Source organism: Agelaius phoeniceus, chromosome 15 (genome assembly GCF_051311805.1).
Source record: "Agelaius phoeniceus isolate bAgePho1 chromosome 15, bAgePho1.hap1, whole genome shotgun sequence".
Lineage (NCBI taxonomy): Eukaryota > Metazoa > Chordata > Aves > Passeriformes > Icteridae > Agelaius > Agelaius phoeniceus.
Window position 1 is genome coordinate 5,531,243 of NC_135279.1, and position 19,505 is coordinate 5,550,747.

The window sequence follows — 19,505 nt, forward strand, 5'->3', positions numbered from 1 at the left end:
GGGAGTCACCTCCTTTTAACCAATGGTACAATGACAACAGGCTGTCTGCAGATTCTCTTATTACAGCTACACCAAGAGAAGGAATAAAACGTTGTGGTGACATTTTCAGGAAACGTAAGCGCCTCAGGCAATTTGACACCTTAGATGAGAATACACCTACACACACAGACTCACTTTTCTGTATCTCCAGAGCTGGTTCCCCTTCATTCCATGACAGTCATAGAGGGTCACAGGGCTGCTGTGGGAAATGGCATCAAAACAAAACTTCTTGGTGTGCTGAGGATCCCCTGGACGGATGTCCTCTCTCCAGCTGAAGGTGAAAACCTGTCAGGACAAACAGGACCCTCACAATGGCTGGTCATAATACTTCCACTGGCAGAATGGTGTTCCCTGTGCCCACAGGGTGGGGATGCCTTCAAGGGAAGGACAGCATCTCCTAGAGGAAAAACTCCTCCTGTGTCTGGGGACAGGGACTGTTGACCAGGGGACTCTGTACCAGCTGTCACACAGCATGTGAAATGAGCCTGTGCTGCTGCAGCCAGCCATGCTGGTCAGCCTGGGTACTAGAGCAGCCCTGGATGTCTCTGCAATGCAGACATACATCAAGGATTAGGTGAGCAGCTGACCAATTACAGCCCTTCCCAGCCAGCAAAAAAAGTCAGACAGCTCCAGCAGCTCAGAGTTAACGCTGGCAGTGAACACCAGAGGCTGCACAGGCAGCCTGCAGTCACCTTGAGAAATTGTCCCACACTCCTGGGACAAGAGAGCAGGAGCCACAGCTTCCCACCCCACCCACAGGAGAGCAGGAAGGGCAAACACTTGGGCGTTGCTTCCTGATGCTCCCTTCTACTGACCCTGCCATGAACTCTCAGCACTGCCAGGTGAAATGAAGGAGGGACTCCAGAGAGCAGAGGAAGAGCTTTAACTCCAGTAACTGAGCACACCTATGCCTGGCAATGCAGTGTCCTGATGAAAGGGCAGCACTGGCCCATGTGCTTCTGCAGGGCTGCCAGCCAGCATGCCTCCCTTCCAGTCCCTAAGGAAAAGGCTGCTCTGGAGGCTCCTGTGGAGGCAGCTGGAGGAGCAGTTCTCCCCAGAGATCTCTCACAGGACACTCAGAAAGGCAAGTAACGATCAGGGAGCTGCTATTTGAAGCAGTGTGGCCAAAAACTTTTGTACAAAGAAACTACTTTGTTCTTGGCTGTCTTTTAAATCCCTCTTGAGACAGAAATTACCACAATCATTTAGGCTCAATGCTACTCAGAAGTTCAAGCCACATTCTCTTCCTAAACATAAGCCAAAACTAATTTTCAAGATCCTCCTGACACAACAGAGGCTTAGTTTTGGACTGTGCCTGAGTAAATTGGTTTTGTTTCTATTTTTCACGCATCAAATTGATATGCAATAACCCTCTGTCTCCTACTATTGAAGCCATTCCCTGAAGAGTTATGCATGGCTCTGTAATAGAGGCATTGTTTTCTTGATTCTTTCTCAGCTCAGCTGCTACAGTTTAGACAAACTAATATTTTCCTCCCTTCTGTTACAATAAAGCTGTCGTTTCTGGCACCTCATATGTTGAGAGGGTGAATCTATAACCTGGCTGGTTTCATCTCCCCAGCAATGGCTGGGTGTTTATAATGCATTTGCCTCCTGTCAGGAGGATGATAGTGAACAGTTATTGAATGCTCCTGCAGGTTCATTAATATGCATGATGCTCCTCTATCACTTCTTTCAGCACAACCTTTGAAGTTAATATTCACTTTGTTACATATTACAGCTGCCTTGTTACTGGTTTATTGTTTTGGCACACTGTTTTCTTGTCATTTCTTTTGTTCACTCTGAGAACTTCAAAGCAGGGGTAAAAGCTCTGCACAACCTGCCAGGCTCCAGACCCCCCTGTGCCACAAGCACCAGCCACATCCTGTCCCAAAGCACAAGCAGCATGTGAGCCTTGGGGTGCACCTGACAGCTCTGAATGCCCTTCCTTCCTTCAACACTGGTCCTTGGAACCTGTCCCTGCCCAGATCTAGTGGCTGATGATTTCTCAGGCTGTTACCTGCACGTTGTTCCATGCTGCCTCTCCTCTGTCCTTCACACAGTTTTCCAGCCTCAGTGGGGATCCCAGGGCTCCATGCTTAGTATCCACACACAGTCCAGTTCCCACATTGCGGATCTGAAATAGTGAATTAATCACTGAATCTCTGAAATAGTGAATTAATCACTCAATCTCCTACTCCTACAAGGAAAGAAAGCTCAAATAGTCTCAAATTGCAGCTGTATTTATATGAAGGTAGTTTTTAAGATTCCTCTCTTAACTATGAGTCTGAGCTGGTCAGTAACAGCTGGAAGAAAGCACAGAACTCAAAATGGGACCCAGCTGTACCCCCAGCACACAGCAAAACCCAGCAGTGACAGGACTGCAGAGCCCACTGTGGGCTGGGTTGTCTGGTAGTGCCATTTTTCACAGGTCTGTACCTTGTACCTCCTCTCTTAAGTCTGTGCCAGTGTGAATATTCTATAGCAAATGTACAATGAATGCTGCTCTTCTAGGTTCTTAAGTACTTTAGATTTGTGAGTTACTCTTGTGCTGTAGTAAATTCTACATGCAGCTTTTGTTGTATTATTTAACTTAAGCTATAGATTAAGTGCTGTTAAGTTTAAATGCTGTTAAACCTGTTGGTTGAGTTCAGAGCTAAGTTTAGTAAGGGAGTCCACTCTGAACCTTGTGACTCCACAGAAGGATCTCCCTTATTCTTTTTTAGCCTTACGCTTTCCATCTCCAGTCTTCACACAGGCTGATTTCAATTTTAGATTAATTGATTTTAGATTTTAGTTTGCTTTTTCTCTGTGTGCTTTAACCCTCAAGAAAGCAGTAGAATGAACCTTACAAATAAATTTTGTCATGCTTTCACTTTTATATCACACCTGCTTTTGCCAATACCTTTGCCAGTGAGTCTCTGAGCAACCCAAAACACTCAACCACAAGAGTTGTGTGTAACAATTCACAGCCTCAATCCCGTGGTGATTCTACTCCCAGAAGACAGCTGACTTTGAAAACTACAGTTGGTTTTCCTGCCTTTCACATGGGAAAGCTAAGGACAAGAGTAGCTCAACACAGTTGTGAAGCCCTTTGAAAATACAAGATTTCACTATTGCTCAGCTGCCGCCTCTCCCTAATCCTCCCTCTGGCATATTCTGCTTTCTGCTAAATACACAACATGCAGAACAAGCCAAGTCTCTATTCTCGTTGGAGCTGTGCACTAATAGAAGCAGCTGCCTGCCCAACTGCCTGCTTTGATCAGGCCAGTGCAATGGTAGAGGAGTTTTGGGTTTTGAAACATCAAGCAGATCTTTAAACACTCGCTCGCACCTTACTCACAGCAACCGAGGCACATGGGCAGCCTTAAAAAACCAAACTGCAGATGTCAGAGCACAAACTTGCCTCTCCCCAGGCAGCTGCTGGAGGCTCCACTGGTGGGTAGAACTTTGGCAAGTCCCAGGCGACCTCGTTCATGAACCACTTGAAGCTTTTGCAGTTGAGGTTGTTGCGCAGCTCCTTCTGCGCGGCAACGTCGCCCGCGGAGAGGTGCCGGTACTCGGGTCTGCGCTGGTAAATGTACTCTGCATATTCATCCATCCACACCTCAGCCACCCTCTTCAGGTTCTGGGGGGGGAGAGTGAGAGGGGAAACCACCTGAGAGAGCTGCACAAACCACCATTAGCATTCAGAGCAGCTCGCGTGTTTTTGCTCAGAAAGGATTTTCATTCACATCCACTCTTTCTCTCCAGCTTCAGGACAAAGATTATTTTTATTACTCTGTAGTTCCAAGGGACTTTTAGAAAGATATTTTCAGTTGAGGTCAAAACAGAATCCTGGCACTTGGCCATTATATCTAGTTCCTTGTGGCTAAGAAAAACAACATTAATCAAAAGTTGTTTTTTTTTTTTCCTTTTTTCTGTAAGGAAAGTAGTCAGAGCATGATGCTGGTAAATACCACAGGACATTCAAAGGTCTCTGACAAAAAGCTGCTTTCTTAAATCCTTCTTATTGCATCTTTTATATCCATCTAGGAATGGGATTTGAAGTACTCCCTTCTGAAAAGCTCTAGTTCACAATACTCTTTCTTAGCACTATTTTTCCATTTTCTTGGGTAAAACTCTTGAGATACCTCAGGAATACAGAGCTTTCAGGTGATGACCCTTCAGAATAGAAGCAAAGGGTTTTATCTTGTGCCAGCAGCACATTTCATGTATTACTGTAAAGCTTAATCCCCTGTGCACCTCCAAGACAGCAACAGACACCACCCACTCAAGACAACCTGCTTGTCACAATGCCCTTGGGAGTGCTGGAGCTTGGGCTGCTCTCTGGGAACATCAGGCAATTCTTGGTGCCCCTTGGTAATGTGCCATGTGCAGCTGTGGCTCCTCACCTGAAGCTGCTCAGTCCAGCAGTGATCATTTACTGCCAAAAAAGTTAGGAAGCTAAGAGTGAGCAGTGTGCTGATCCTGCCCCCAGTGCAACCTGCATACAACAGGAGCAGGTGTTTACCTCAAGGTGTCTGTTAAGATGCCAAGAATCAGCCTTTCCTGCCTCTCTGCTGTCTCCTTCCAGCACTGTGGGAGCTCACAAGAGCCAAGTACTTGAAATCAAAATACTATGAATCAAAAGGAGTACAGCTCCCTCCTGAAGAGATGGCACAGACAGGAGAGTGCTCTGCAGCCCTGACAGGTCATTGCTGGGCTGAGGAATAAATCCAGATCTATAACTGGGGTGATGCCATTAAAGCACTGTAACACTGTGCAAGCCTTAAGATTTCACAACAGCAGGGCACCTCTCTGAGGTTTTTAGTTTTGCAGCCTTCCTGCTCCTAGGATGTTTTTCTCCCACCAGAGGGCAATGCAATCCCTCCTCAATTTGAAAATTAGCTAGAGAAACCCAGTGCAGGATAGAAGAAAGCACTTTCTTCTTTGGGCTACACTAGATTAAGAAATAAGATGGCAAGGAACATTCCACTGTGGAAAATTACAGCTTGCCCATTCAGTGGTCTGTGATGCTTGAAGTTGAGAGGTCTTTCAATCACCAAAACCAATCACCACGCTGAAGCCTGCTGCTCTTAGAGAGCACAGCTATAAAATGACTGAAGTTATTATACAAATAAAGCCATATCTTGTTTTTATAGCCACGAAGTCCCTGCCCAGCACCCAGCAGTGGCTGATGTCTGGAGCATGGCAGCTGTTCATACACACATCTGCAGCTCCCTGGGCTCTCTTCCCTTTGTGCTACACATCCACCACTGCAAAACTGCTCAGCTTGCACTGTACAAGTGCAAATTACAGACAAAACCCCTGCATTTGCCTCCCATTGTGGGGTGAGAGTAGACAGCAGCATGGTCACACTGCAGTCAGAGTCCTGCTGTGGGCAATGCCACTGCCACTTACTCTTGCCAGGCTGACTCCTGTGGGAACCTTGTATGGAACATATTTCCTGTAGATATGACCAACTCTAGAGCAAGGGATGTCCTCCATGCGACCTCCACACATCCATACCTGTGGAACAGCAGAGAAACACATTCAGTCTTGGCTTTGTGGAGGAAAATGAAACAGAAAAGACTTCCCAGTAATAAAAAAACTTAACCGAGATTTTTACATTAAAGTACACTCTTCCCAAATCCCCTGCCCTCCCTGCCTTAGCCCCAAATCCTGTAACAACCCGCTTAGAGCCATTCAGCAAGCTTTGATTTAGCAAAAGTGCTCACAAGCCTTCTATACAGAAAAGAACAGGGAAAAAAATTCAAGCAATGAGAAAACAGCACACACCTCCCTTTAAACTGATCTATGTTATTACAGCAATAGTAACCACCATAGTTAAACTGGGCTGCCATAAAAACCCCTGGGTGTGGGTTGTGTAACAAGGCTGTAAAAGGGAGGCCATCTCCCTAGTACAGGTGATCATGTGTTATGCAAAAGGCTCCAGGGAATTCATGAGCCTGTTCAAGTGCCAGGAATCAGAAGAAACTGCTACTTTTTCCCGTGGTTATCACTGCTCTTTTATGGTTTCATTGCTGACATTCATTCATTGCTTTTGCAGCCTTACAATTAAGTGGAAATCTCTGCCTGGTGAACACATAAATAGCTTTAAAAAAGCCCTCAGGAAGTCACTAGAACACACTGCTAGTTGGAGATGACTACCTTGATGTCTAGGGCGGGCCCAAAAGCTTCCTTCCCCATCTGGGAAGATTTCACTTTGTGCCAGCACTCTGCAACAACTTTCTTTTATTCTTTATAGTGTGGATGTAGTAATTTTGTCCAAGTGAAACAAAAGGAGACACTTTCTAAACCAGCCAATCTACCTCATTAGATTTAAGAAGCATTTCAGTGTTTCTCAGAAATATGCAATCAATACTTAAAGAAAAAGTACCCTTTAGAATGCCAAAGAAATGACTTTCTGAACTCCTGAAGGGAGGCACTGCCTTCGCCCTTCTGTTTGTTCCCAGATCCCATGGGAGTGCCCCAAAGGCCGTGGATTTTGGTGCAGTGCTCTTGGTTTCCCTGTTCACTGGGGCTAATTTGAGCCACCAGAGTTCACTGTACAATGAGCTTAGTCAACAGCTTCACACAGAGCAGGCAATTCCATTAATATTCTACAGCGACAATATTAAATACTTAGCTCGGAAGAGAAATATTTGGCCAAGGCTGCTGCATAATTATTAGCTCTGACACTAAAGTCCTCTGGAGTTTCAGCTCTGTCTGCTGGCCCTAATAATTACAGTCATTTGCTGACTGCATATAACCTAATGGAGGTTGGTTGCTCTCAGTTAGAGAAATATTTTTCACGGGCAACTTCTAAAGTTCAAGGTACTTAATTACATGTCGTTATGGTGAGAGAGACAAAAAGAAAGTTGACAAACACTCCTACAGAATTTCATTCCTTTTGTCCCTGCTGTGTCCTGAGAGATGAAAACGAAACTAGCACTCAGCTTCTGTGAAGTTTCTTATGGAATTAGAAATGCTTTTTATTCTGCAGTGACTGTGCTTTTGGCTGCAAAGGGCCAGAGCGTGATTTCACTGCTGGGAAATTAACAGGCTGAGAAAACAAGGATTTGGACATGGTTTGTGTTTCTAGGACAGAAATGGTTTGTGCAAGGCTGTAAGAGCTGCAACAGTCCTGGGAACCATAAAAACCTTCAGGAGCAGCAGCAGAAGCCCAGAGCTGAGTTGCACAGACACACACACTCCTCAACAACCTGCACTGTATCCTGCAGCAAGGAGCCTGAGGGGTTCACAGCAGCTGCATTTTGGTGTAACACAAGCCTGGCTGCAAACACCAGCCTGTTCTCCTTGCTCCTGCCCACAGGATGCCTCACCTGCCCTGTCTCTAAGCAAAGCTTTCAGCCAGGCCACCACAAACCCAGTTCTCTGGAACATGAGGTCCCTGTGTAAGCTGAGCAGCAGAGCCCTGCTCAGTACAGCTGGAGAGGAGAGAGCTGTCCTTGTGCTGCAGAGCTGGAGAGGCAGCAGGAGTGGGAAGCTGGACAGAACTGATGGGCCAGGAGCTCCAAGCTGGTACAAGACTCCAGGCAGAGATGACAACATCACACAAACACAAGCAATGCGATCAGAAAAGCTGCTTAACTGAGTTGCTTAATAAATAAAACCTAACATCAGTTTGACTTGCTCTTTTCTTGCTCATGCTTTTAAATATTGCAAACAATGCTGCAATGGAGGCAATGGAAGGCTTCCTAATCCCTACCAGCACAGCTCAGTGACCCTTTCAAGGTACTTTGCCACCTCTGTGCCTTTTTAACGTTGCCTCACACTGCAAGTGACAGTATGGCACCCGCAGTACAAATCTAATTTTAAAGGCATGCTTTCTATTCATTCGTTGCTGCTTTGATTTATTTTATTAGTGAGCTGCTTTGTGTGGTGACAGAACTCATTACAACCTCCATAAAGACAATTACCAGTCCTTATCTATACAACTGGAAGAAAGGGGAGAGGGAAAGAGCGTGATATGCATTGGTAAAACACAGCTAACAAAAGCATTAGAAAGCCAGAGCTAAAGGTCAGAGAATCGCATCCAGGGGTCTGTCAAAGAGTAAATGCAAGAGAAGCAAACCCAAAATAGCTGTGTGCTAGCTGAGGGAATGCTTCCACTCAGCTACTGATATTTGGTTGTTTTTAAACAAGAGTACAGTTCCCAGGCATGACACACCAGAACGTACACTGCTAAAAATACCGTGCTGTCAGAGAGCTGAGATGGTGCTGGGCTGTGGGGCAGCACCTCAGGCCTTCCCCACAACACTGACTGTCACTTACTGCCTTCTCTAGGCCTGTTTCTTCTAGGTGTTTTACACACCTTGCCTCCCTCCTCAGCTGACATGACAGAAAACATCAGAGCTTGAACTTGCACCTGATTTCAAACAGCCATTATGCCATAAGAAGAAGAAGAAGAATTAAAGCTGGTCAGGCAGACAGTGCTTCTTACAATAATCTAATCAGATCTCATCAAGAGAGGACAGGAAATTTCTCTTCCTCCTCAGGCACAATTTTGCCAATCTTCATTTTGGGCTTGGAATCCTGCAGCTGACAGATCTAGAATTAAAGGAAAACCTGGCTACACTGAGGTCAATGGGCACACTGAGCAGATTTAGCTAAGGCCACAATCTCACCCTAATAATAAAAACTACACAAGGGAAATAAACTAGCACTGGTGATATTGCTTCCATCTTCCCAGCAGCCTGGAGAGCTGTAACTCCATATTCATAAAGTGACTCCAGAGCCTTTGATTCAGTCAGTATGCTGTGAAAGCAGCAGATAATATGCCACCTATTCTCTACATGGGAATGTTATGCTGATCCAATTCCCTTTCTGCAATTTCAGAAAACAATGTCAGGTAAGACAGCTGAACCTCTCCTCTCAAACACACAATACAATGCTGCAGTTGCTGTGTGAACACAAATTATCTGGGTATACAAGGTTTATGGTTTCCAAAGACTGCACCATGATGAGCCAATGCTTCCCAAGAGAGGGAAAAAACACAAAGGATAGTTAAGCCTTGAAAATAAAGCTGCTTCTGCAAGAGACAAGAGAAATGAAGACCATGGGATGGACCAACAGAGAGCAGCTGGCTGGTTGTGTGAGCACACACTGAAAGGTGGGAAGAAAAGGGCACAGAGGATAAGTCAAGGGGGTTCTCTTTCTAACAAAGTAGGTGAGAGGATGAAAGCAAGGGCAATAACTCAGGGAAATTGTAATCCTCTATACTGGAAGCATCAGCTGCTCCTGCTGCTGGGACTTGGTGCTCTCTGAGAGATTAAGGCAGCCCATGAGGCTGCACTGGGATCTGTGTGTTTGCACAGCACCTTCTCACACACCACACATCAGCAAAGCCCCTCCTCACAATCTGCAGCATTTGAGGGTAATGACAGCACTTCCTGATAATCACATTTCAGGGAGTGGAGGGGAGCACTTCCCTGCTGCTGCTTGGTGGGAGGCTGGTCAGGAGCCTGAACCAAGAAGAGGGTGCACAGAGGCAAAAAATTCAAGGCAATGGTCTGAAACTGATCTGTGCATCACCAGCTAGGAAGGGAGAAAGAAGCCACCCTGTACTGCAGCTGAGAGCCTTAGAATTAAGCAGCATGTGCTGGCTAAAAAAAAAACAACAAAAAACCACCCACAAAAAAAAGCAGCAGAATGCCTGGCCTGTTCCAGTGTGGGCAAATGTGAGCTGCTGGAAAGTGGAGTGAGGATGTGCCTGGAATAAGCAGTGCAGGCTCACAATCAGCACTAACTTCAGCTACACAAGTGGAAATGCTGTCAGAAGGGATCCCTTGGCAGCTGCACCCAAACTACACACCTGCCAGAGCCCAGTGGCAAAATGGGAATCAGAAATGTGCTGCTGGCATGGGGCAAAGGAGAGGCAGGCATTAGGCATGTGAACAGAAGCTGTGCAGCACTTGGATTTGTTGGAAAACATGTAACATGTTTTAAGCAATCCACTGATGGTTTGGGAAAAGGATCTGGAAAAATGCAATGACCTACAATGACCAGAATAAGTGCAATGGCTCTTTTCCCATTGCTGCAGCAAGAATTGAAGACCACAAGTACTAACCAGCTCTTCTGTCTCCCTTTTAATTGTTCTTTCCAGGGAAACTGTCAATTTGGCTTGTTTGCATGGAGCCCTTAGCATTTTATGAAGGCTTTACAATCTCCAAATTACAAGACAAACGTTTCTAAAACTGAAATGATTTATCACCTGGAGAGGGACATTCTGGATTCTCATTCTTTACTCTTCAAGCACAGTGTGCAATTAAAGGACTGAGAACCACACCACTCGGATCTGAGACACAAAGTACATCTCTATTTATGCCTACACAAGTCAGACATATCCCTTTTTACTCTTCTGTTTCCCCATAACCAAAAACATCAGAGACTATGTATTTATGGAAGAGAGGCGTGAAGCAGTTTAGTGAAGATTTATGTAAGCCAAACAGAATAGAAGCCACAAAAATACTGGAAAATAGGCAACACCATCTCAAATAAAACTGAGCATAGATAAGTGCTGTACAAAGTAGCACTTGCAGAAGGGAACAGTTTAAATGCTTCACACATACTGCTCCAAATTAAATGCACTTATGTCAAAAAAAATGAAGTGGTTACGTAGGCAGCTGTTAAATTGTGTTTAGAAGAGGAAAGCTCCATTATAACTTTGGGTAAAGAATTGAGTTTTGTTTCCACAATCAGGAAGATTAAAAAAAAGACCAGGAAAAACTGCAAGAGAGGAGAGGTGAGGAAGTGACTCCAAAAAAGCAAAGAACCCCACCTGAATGAAGCCTGCTGAACAGAGGAACCAGGGGGGCAGCAGAAAGGAAAGGTGACAAACGCTCCACAGAGACAGTGGGGAATGCTTGTTTACCCTTTCCAAAATCCAGGAACACACTTCAAGGTCAGCAGCACCTGGGAATTCACCTGTAACCACCAATGCAGACTGTGATCTGTCTGTGATCTGTCTGTGATCTGTCTGTGATCTGTCTGTGATCTGTCTGGGGTGACCTGAGCAGGAACCCCCTGACAGACCCCGAGCTGCTCCAGATGCACACAGGGCAAGAGAAGGAAGCAGAGCCTGTTTTCTGCTTCAATGTGGAATGGATAGATCAACTCCTTCCTTTCTGAACTAGGAATTTCTGTTTTAAGGGATTGCTAAGATCCAGAAAACAACAAACCAGCAGCGAAGGTTAGAAAGTTCACCTCAATTTTTTGTCCCTCCTACATGCAATGTTTTCTAATGATGTTTGATGCACACGTTTCATACAAAGTGCAAGGCTTCTAGAGTTTGATCTACCCTCTAGCTAAATATTTTCTGAGGTGTTAAACACTGATGCTTTCTCTGTTGGCTTGAAAATTTCTGCTCAGAAGGAAGCAGAGCCAGCTGATAACAGAAATACGTATGATTTCTAAAAAGAAAGGCAAGAGGTTCCTAAATAAACTTGTTTATTTCCAGTCTCTCAGCAACAGAGCCCTGTATTTTAAAATAAAGGCAAAACCAGCAAAGCACAGTCCATGAATGGCCAAAAAAAGAATATGCTTAAGGCAAAAACAGATCCAAACCACAAAAAACCTCCCCCAGAAGTCCTGTACTCCTGGTGAGGCTCGAGAAGGCCAGATCCAATGCAATGGATCACAGGCCAGCAGTACAGAATACCTGCACCCACAACACCCAGGGACAGGAACAGATTCTTTATTAAAGGTGGGCTGTAAATCTGGCATGCTTATAATCTGAATTCCCATGAGATAATGTGAAAGCAGGCACCCCACACCTAAAGCCAGAGCTTTAAATTATTTGACAGTGCACCTTTAACTACAAAATCTCAGTCTGTTTCTAAAGGTAAAAACGTAGCTCTAAGCTCACCAGGAAATGTCATAGCTTCATAAATTCTATGAACAAACCTTCTATTCTTGCAATTCCAGCAGAATTATTAAATCTATCAGCCACAGATGAATGTATCAATTTATCTTAATTTCTGAAAATACACTGAGCCTCTTTCAGTGAAAACTTCATTTTTCTGTTGCACAATGAAAGAAAAAAGGGGGTCTTTGCAGAGATTAATTAAAGCAAATGTATCCCTCCATAAATTACTATCTCTGGACTGAAATAAAACGCAGCATGTTTCAGAGGGGATAAGCAAACAGATGAATGAAGCAGTCTTATTTCCTGCAGATCAAGCAGTGTGACTGTCTGCTGTGGCACTGGAGACAAAGGGCTTGCCCAGCCACTGTCATCACTCTTGGAAACCAGAATTTTCAGAGAGGAAGAGCCTGAATGCTGCCCCTCCTGCAGAGAATGAGAGCCTTACACAATTTCATTACAAGCAACACAAAGGTGAAATGGCTCTAACCACAGTGACACCCCCAGAGAGGGTGCCCCAAGCCCTCCCTTCCTGCCACTGTTACAGAGGACAAGGGACATCCAAGGTGACTGATGGGCTCTGGTGAGGAAATGATGGAACAAAAGGCTGTCCCAAAATCAGTGGCTTTTCTCCCAGTCTGCTGCCCAGTAGCACATGGGGTGTGTGTATGGCAATGTGCCTTGTTGAGGATTGATATTCTCTGAACTGCACAGAGGCATGGAGATTCTGGAATCTGCTGTGTAAGATTTTGTAAGGCTGTCATATCAGCCATGACTTGTCAGGAGAGACAGGCAGAATTTTAGCTGCTGAAGCCAAACTGTGCACCACATCCCTGCTATCCTCTAGCCTCGTGCTAAGGTCAGCTAGCTTAGACCAGTGGCATGCAGACACCTGTAAAATCAAATATTCAACCTCCGAAAGAAACCTCAAACAGAGTTTAATGTAGATATCTTTACTCAGTTTGGTCCAGGCTATGGGAAGGATTCCCCCCACTGAAGAGAAGACTGAGCACCTGCCTTCAGGGCTTTGGGACATTCTGGTGGGTTTCCCAAATTGGATTTCAGAGTGCCATATTCCAACCTAGCACAGGTGCCAGCAGTCTTGGTGGGTTACAGTGACTTGTTATTCTTTGTATGCATTTTTGGTCAGCTGGCTAACTCTTCAAGCCCTCCACTGACCAGCTCAGTCAATCAGTAGCACAACTGTCCCCAGGCCAGGCAGATAATGACCCAAAGTCATTGTCAGCAACAGTAATGACTGCAGTTGTTGAAGATTTCTTCCCAGGTAAGTAAGCTTGAGTTCCTCACAGCCAGGGTCAGCTGGATTGAGTTCAGACAAAGCTGTTCTCCTCTCTGAGAACTCAAACTGAGCACTGAGGTCCTCTGGAACTGGAATCCTCCTGGAAGCCCCAGAGGCAGAGAGCTCCACACCAGCTGACTTACCCTTGCTGGGAAGAGTGCTTGCACCAGAGCTGTGACCACAGAACAGGCACAGCCCAGCTAATCCTGCTCCAAAACTCACCCTCACAGTCACTGCTCACATCAGTGCTGATTCTTCTGGGCACTATCTTTCTATTCCCAGCTCTTTCACCTTTAGTCACACGTAAAAGCAAGGACAAGACAGATCATTCATATTCTGCACCTCAGAACAAATTCTCACTTTTCAAAACAAAAGTAATTTCCAGAGAACATGGCTCACCTTAAAGGATATTTCATACTGCTCTCCTCCCCATATCTCCAGACCTGCATCATACCCTCCCAGCTCCCAGAACCACTTTCTATCGACTGCAAACAGTCCTCCAGCCATTACAGGAGACCTTAAGGAAAAACCAGACTCCATATTACAAACACATTACAAAGACACAGATCTCTAGCTAAACATTTAAAAAACAAAGCAAGATTTGACAAATATTCTTTTCACCCCCCAGTGTTCCCAGTGCCTGTACAACTCTGTCAGTACATCAAACAGCTGTTTTGGGGTTATCTACTGATTTCCCACTTGCAAAGGAGGAGGATCAGACCAGGCTCCCTTCAGAACCTGCCAATGCCTCTCCTCCAAGCAGGCAGGGAGTTGACTATTAAGTGACAGGACACCACCTCAGCCCAAGGGACCTGTATGCTGATGCTCTGCTTCTGTTGTAGGACTGAGTCTTTGAGTTTGACCTCAAAAAGTGTTTTGTTGGTTTTTTTTTTTTTTAAACACTGCAGAGTATAAAGGACAGCAGAACTGTCTCAATGTTGGCAAGCACAGCAACAGCAGAGCACAACTTGATCACAGATTTTCTTCTGCAGTGCACTGTAATAATCAAAATTGCTGTAATTATTCTGCTAAGTTTTCTTCTTCCCCCACCTGGGAACGACACATAACCCACCATTGATTTGTTGTTTTTGGCAGAGCAGTAGGGATACTAAGTTATGTTTGAAAGATCTCAGTAATAAATGACCACATTAATTGTTACACATTAGAGTTTTCAATGAAATGTTAACTTCTGCAGGAATTAACGTGGCAAAAAACAGCAATGAAAAGGAGAGTGTTCACAGCTACTATACAATGCATTTCTTTTAAACCAGCAAAGCAAACAGCTGCCAAAAAAGCAAGGAGCTTAACACCAGCTCCTGGCTTTTGCTACGCTGAGGTGTAAACCAAGCCTGCAGCAGGGTGTTATTTCATTAGCTGGCTCTTAGCAGTCTCAGTAACTTACTCAAAGGGATCACTGGGATCAGGTTTCTGTAACTCAGGAGGAATAGGGATCCTCTTGTAATACATCTCCCAGTCAAATGCCCCTCGCATTGCATCTCCAGCCTGGGTCTCGTATCCAAAGTGGTCGTGATCAATGACATCAATCATTGGGCAGACGATGGTCTTGCGGTTCCGGGCAATGCGATCTGAAGATGGGAGAAACACGTTAGAGAACCTGCACCAGCTGGTTCCTTTCACTGTGAAATTACAAAAAAAAGAGCATCAAAAGATGAAGTTGTCCAAGAATGACACAGCTTTCTTCCTGTTCCTTCTCTCGTGAGCAGATGCTCCAATTTATATCAATTTATCTGCTCCTTCTGCAATCACTGAGAGAAAAACACCAGGCACCCATCACCCAGAAGCAGAATGGGAAGACACAGCCACACTACCACAGAGAACTGACTGCCAGGCTAAAACCAGACTTCTTGTACTCAGTGAGCAATCCTCATTTCCACAAGTGACCAGGATGTGAACCCCTTCTGTGCAGATCCAGATCCAGGGAATAACCCACTGCACCACCCAGCCCTAACTGCCACACCAGAATCTGGCAGGAAGCATTTCAGACTAATGGCATAAGTACTCTCAGCAGCCTCAAGAAATGCAAGTGTTACCTCTTTCCCTCCAACCTTTTCTTCCAACCAAATAATACAACACAGGATAAATTCCTGCATAAACATCTGGAATTCCTTAAATACTTTGTTACTGAGATGGTCTCTTGTTGGAAGTTAGTTCTCAGAGCAGAGGTGATAAAATGATGTTTCAGCTTCCAAAACACATCTCACAGAAATCCTTTCTGTGCTTTAAAAATCAAAGCATCCTCTCTGTGTTCTCATTTAAATGGCACTGGAGCTAATTCTGTCCTCCCTCCCTGGGGTTCATAAAGCTGCAAATGTTTCAAACTATTGCCAAATATAAACTGTAGTGAAAGCAACAGGATAACCATCCATCAATCCTGCAGGAAAATCCGACTCTCTCTTAAACCTCTGCTTGACTATTGTTGCCACAGCCTATTTGAGAAAGTCACACCTCAGAGAGCTCTGACAGGTCACTGGCAGCAGGGCTGTGAAGGAGTTTGGTACTGGCTGGAGGCAGGCAGGTACCAGAAACAGAAGGCACTGTCCCTTCAATTAGTCATCCTTGAAAGGAACTGACACCTCCTCGAAGATGGAGTGCTGCCTTGGAAAGGGGTGCCCATGTTCCACAAATACACACCAGCAGCTCTCATTCACAAGAAGTATTTTTCACAGCCTTGCAGACTATGAAGTTAAATATAGTTATATAGGAGATAAAACCCTTAAAAGCTACTCAAAAACTGTATGTAAAAATCTCTTCTGTATCATAAAGCCATTCCTCTCTGCAAGCTGATGCGATAGTTTACTCTTCTAGCAAGAAGCAAATTATTTCATTTAATGAGGAAACAGAAGAAAACGATTTCTGCTCTTTAATTAACAAAACCACATGACAAGGTTACCGCACAGTGCAGGACCCCAGAACAGAAAAAAAATCTCGTACTGAACACTACAAATTGCCAACAATTCACTTGAGTCTTGTGGTTGGTTTGCTCTTTCTTTACGCTATCTCCCCTCTCTTTCACCCACCTACAGCAGGAGGGGAAAGCAGCAGGTGGGAACAGTTTCAGCGCCCCTGACTCACCGAGCAGAGGTGGCAGCCAGTTGACATTGGCCTCGCAGTGGGAGTCCAGGAAGGTGATGACGTCCCCGATGGCCACCGAGGCCCCCAGCATGCGCGTGCGGATCAGCCCCTCCCTCCTCTTGGTGCGCAGGATGCGCACGCGCGGGAACTGCGCCATGTAATCCTCCAGCCGCTTCTTCAGGTGCTCTGGGGGCAAAGCAGACACTGGCACCATCAACAAACAATTGGCTAAACGTGTACCTGCTCTGGCTGTACCGGGGGAGGTGGATTTTGGAACTGTGGACTCAGCAGGTAACTATGGTGGTGTTCGCAGGGCTCTCAGGATGAGGGAAGAGATGAGAATGTGGACTCCATGTTTCAGAAGGCTGATTTATTATTTTGTGATATATATTATATTATATTATAACTATGTAGCCATGATATCTTCTGAAAAATCCTTTCCTGCGGATTTTTCCTCCTGAGAAGCTGAGAGGCCTCAGGAACAAAATGTAACCAATGGTTATCTGCTGCTGTGGAATGCAACAGGTGCATCTGGGATTGGGCTCATGTGGTTGTTTCTAATTAATGGCCAATCACAGCCCAGCTGGCTCAGACTCTGTCCGAGACACAAGCCTTTGTTATCATTCTTTCTTTTTCTATTCTTAGCTAACCTTCTGATGAAATCCTTTCTTCTGTTCTTTTACTATAGTTTCAATATAATATATATCATAAAATAATAAATCAAGCCTTCTGAAACATGGAGTCAGATCCTCGTCTCTTCCCTCATCCTCGGACCCCTGTGAACACTGTCACAAAACTATACTGAAAGAATAGAAGCAAGGATTTCATCAGAAGGCTAGCAAGGAATAGAAAGGAATGACAAGAAAATCTGTTGACTGACCAGAGAGTCCGAGACAGCTGGACTGTGATTGGCCATTAATTAAAAACAACCACATGAGACCAATCAAAGATGCACCTGTTGCATTCCACAGCAGCAGATAACCATTGTTTATATTTCCTTTCTGAGGCACCTCAGCTTCTCAGGAGAAAAATCCTAACAAAAGGATTTTTCATAAAATGTCTGTGACAGGTAACAAATGCAGTAACAGGAAAAAGGAAATAAAGCTTACTGCTTTTAAAGGTCAAAAAATAACTGCCTAAGCAAGACTTTTGCCTAAGCATCTTTTGAAGATGTTCCAAAACTTTAGAAGCAATTAAACAGAGGAGGAAAAAAAAAAGGAATAAAAAGTATAGGAGGAGAAAGAAAGAAGCAGAGGAAGAGAAAGAGGAATAAAAAGACAGCTGAGCCAGGATTCTTGGACACTTGTGGAAAACCACTGTAATTTAGAAAAGACACAGGGGAATTGGTTTTCAGAAGTAAACCACACTCAGAGCATTTAAGCTCTCTGTGGTTTCTTCAAAACACACAACATAACAATCTACTCATGCACAAATAAAAGCCAGGGAAAAGCCAAGTCAGACACCCCTCCAAGCTGCAAGCAGGCACAGCCACAGTGTGTATGGGGATGGCTTCCTTAAATGCTTATCAGAGATCTGCATTAAAATATGGAAATATTTACACAGCTGAACGTGGACTGGAACCACATCTGAATTAACACAGTGGCAGTCACCATGATTAACAAGAATTCTAACAGGAGAGCTGCAGAGAGAGATCACTGAGTGATCAAAACAATGGACAGCTTGTTCCAAAGTGGAGATAAAAAGTTTGGTCTGCATAACGAGCGAGGGGAACACAGCTGTCTTTACATCAAAGAGTGAAGCAGCAAAGAAAAACCTAAAAATAGGCTGAGCTGACGCTGGCCTCATCACTAATGGGTTGATCTTTCAGGCATCTGAAGTTTTGACAGCAAAGCCCATTCAGAGGGTGCCAGAGATTGTTCATTAATGCCCCACACCACCCACTGCAGTTAGCAACAAATAACCCTGTGAGGGTATTTGCCTTCTGTAGGAACACATCCTCTCCACTCTGTACAGCACATCTTCCTCAGCTTCCAAAGCAGAAATGAAAGGCAGGGGCTGGAAAGGCCAGCAGCAGGAAAGTGTCCCTGATCAGGGCACCAGGGAGGCTGGGCATTGCAACTGAAAAGAGCAAAGGAGCAAATAAATTTAACCTAGTTATGAGCTGTCCCCCTGGTGCTGCCCTGGCAGCTGTGACAATGGTCAGGAGCCCTGGGCTAACACACACTCTGTGCCTGCTCTTTGAAGCAGCCATCAGGTGCCTTCCTTCAAACATCACCCAAATACACCTCCCTGCTTTTGAGGTATTCCCAGCAAGCTCTCTGCCCTGTTCAAAGCTTTGCTTAACATTCCCCAGGATTTTATTTCACAGATCCACTTTAGTGTTTTGCCTGACAAGTGTAATTGTCTCACAGTATCTACATAGGTTTCCCTCTCAATAGAGCCCTTAGGACTTCTTGATGTCTAGAGTGCTTTTCCCTTATCCTTTTCAGGTCTCTTCTGAATAGATCCTCTCAAGCAACCAGAAATTCTGTCCACTCAATTACAGATTTTTCAAATAAGGGCCTTCCACAGAGACTAGACATATTATTAGTGCAGCTGCCTTCCTCCTGAGGCAGTGGGTAGACTTAAAACGAGAAGGGAAAAAAATAAAAAAGAAAGAAAAGCTACCAGTGTTTAACATCACATCTCATCCCTTGCCATTGTTAGTTTGTCACAAAAGATTGTTTCATCACAGAGAACAAACAATCCTCACTTCAAGCATAAATCAGCTAAGCCCAAACCAGGATGCAGACTTTACTTAATGTACCCAAGACAAGATAAACACCAGAGTGGCTGCTGGTGCTCGTTATAATAAAGGAGGGAACTGTCACACAGACACTCTCAGTCTGATTTCCCTAACAACAGCCAGAGATTGATAATAGCAGAAGACACTTGGAAGATCAGACTAGACAATACTTACATTATTCAAGCCAAATCTGTAAAGCACTGGAAAGTCTTAAAAAATCCACAGCTCCAAACCAATGGAAAATATAAAGAGCCTTTCTTCAGCTCTTTATTTTGATTAAAATGAGAAAATGAGACTATGAAAGATCCCAGAGGTTTGCCTACCACATGTGCATTCATCATTTCCATTTTAGCATCACCTGCCTTTCTGAACTGCTCTGGTTTGTGGTGCAATTTCATCTGTGGGGACACCTGGGGCAGCTGAAGTGACTCCTCCAGGGACACAAGCACAGCATGCTCAGC

At 44.7% G+C, this 19,505-nt stretch overlaps 1 protein-coding gene across 1 annotated transcript in view; it reads right to left on the reverse strand.

The window, feature by feature from the left end:
* The window catches only part of GALNT10 (polypeptide N-acetylgalactosaminyltransferase 10), a 77,932-nt gene that overhangs the window by 2,911 nt on the left and 55,516 nt on the right, over window positions 1-19,505 (reverse strand). Inside the window, exons 5-11 of the mRNA XM_054642966.2 lie at window positions 16,299-16,484; window positions 14,608-14,791; window positions 13,605-13,722; window positions 5,440-5,547; window positions 3,443-3,664; window positions 2,057-2,173; window positions 175-324 (exon numbers count right to left, since the gene is read on the reverse strand). Of these exons, the coding sequence (XP_054498941.1) occupies window positions 175-324; window positions 2,057-2,173; window positions 3,443-3,664; window positions 5,440-5,547; window positions 13,605-13,722; window positions 14,608-14,791; window positions 16,299-16,484 (1,085 nt within the window). The remainder of the gene's footprint in view (window positions 1-174; window positions 325-2,056; window positions 2,174-3,442; window positions 3,665-5,439; window positions 5,548-13,604; window positions 13,723-14,607; window positions 14,792-16,298; window positions 16,485-19,505) is intronic.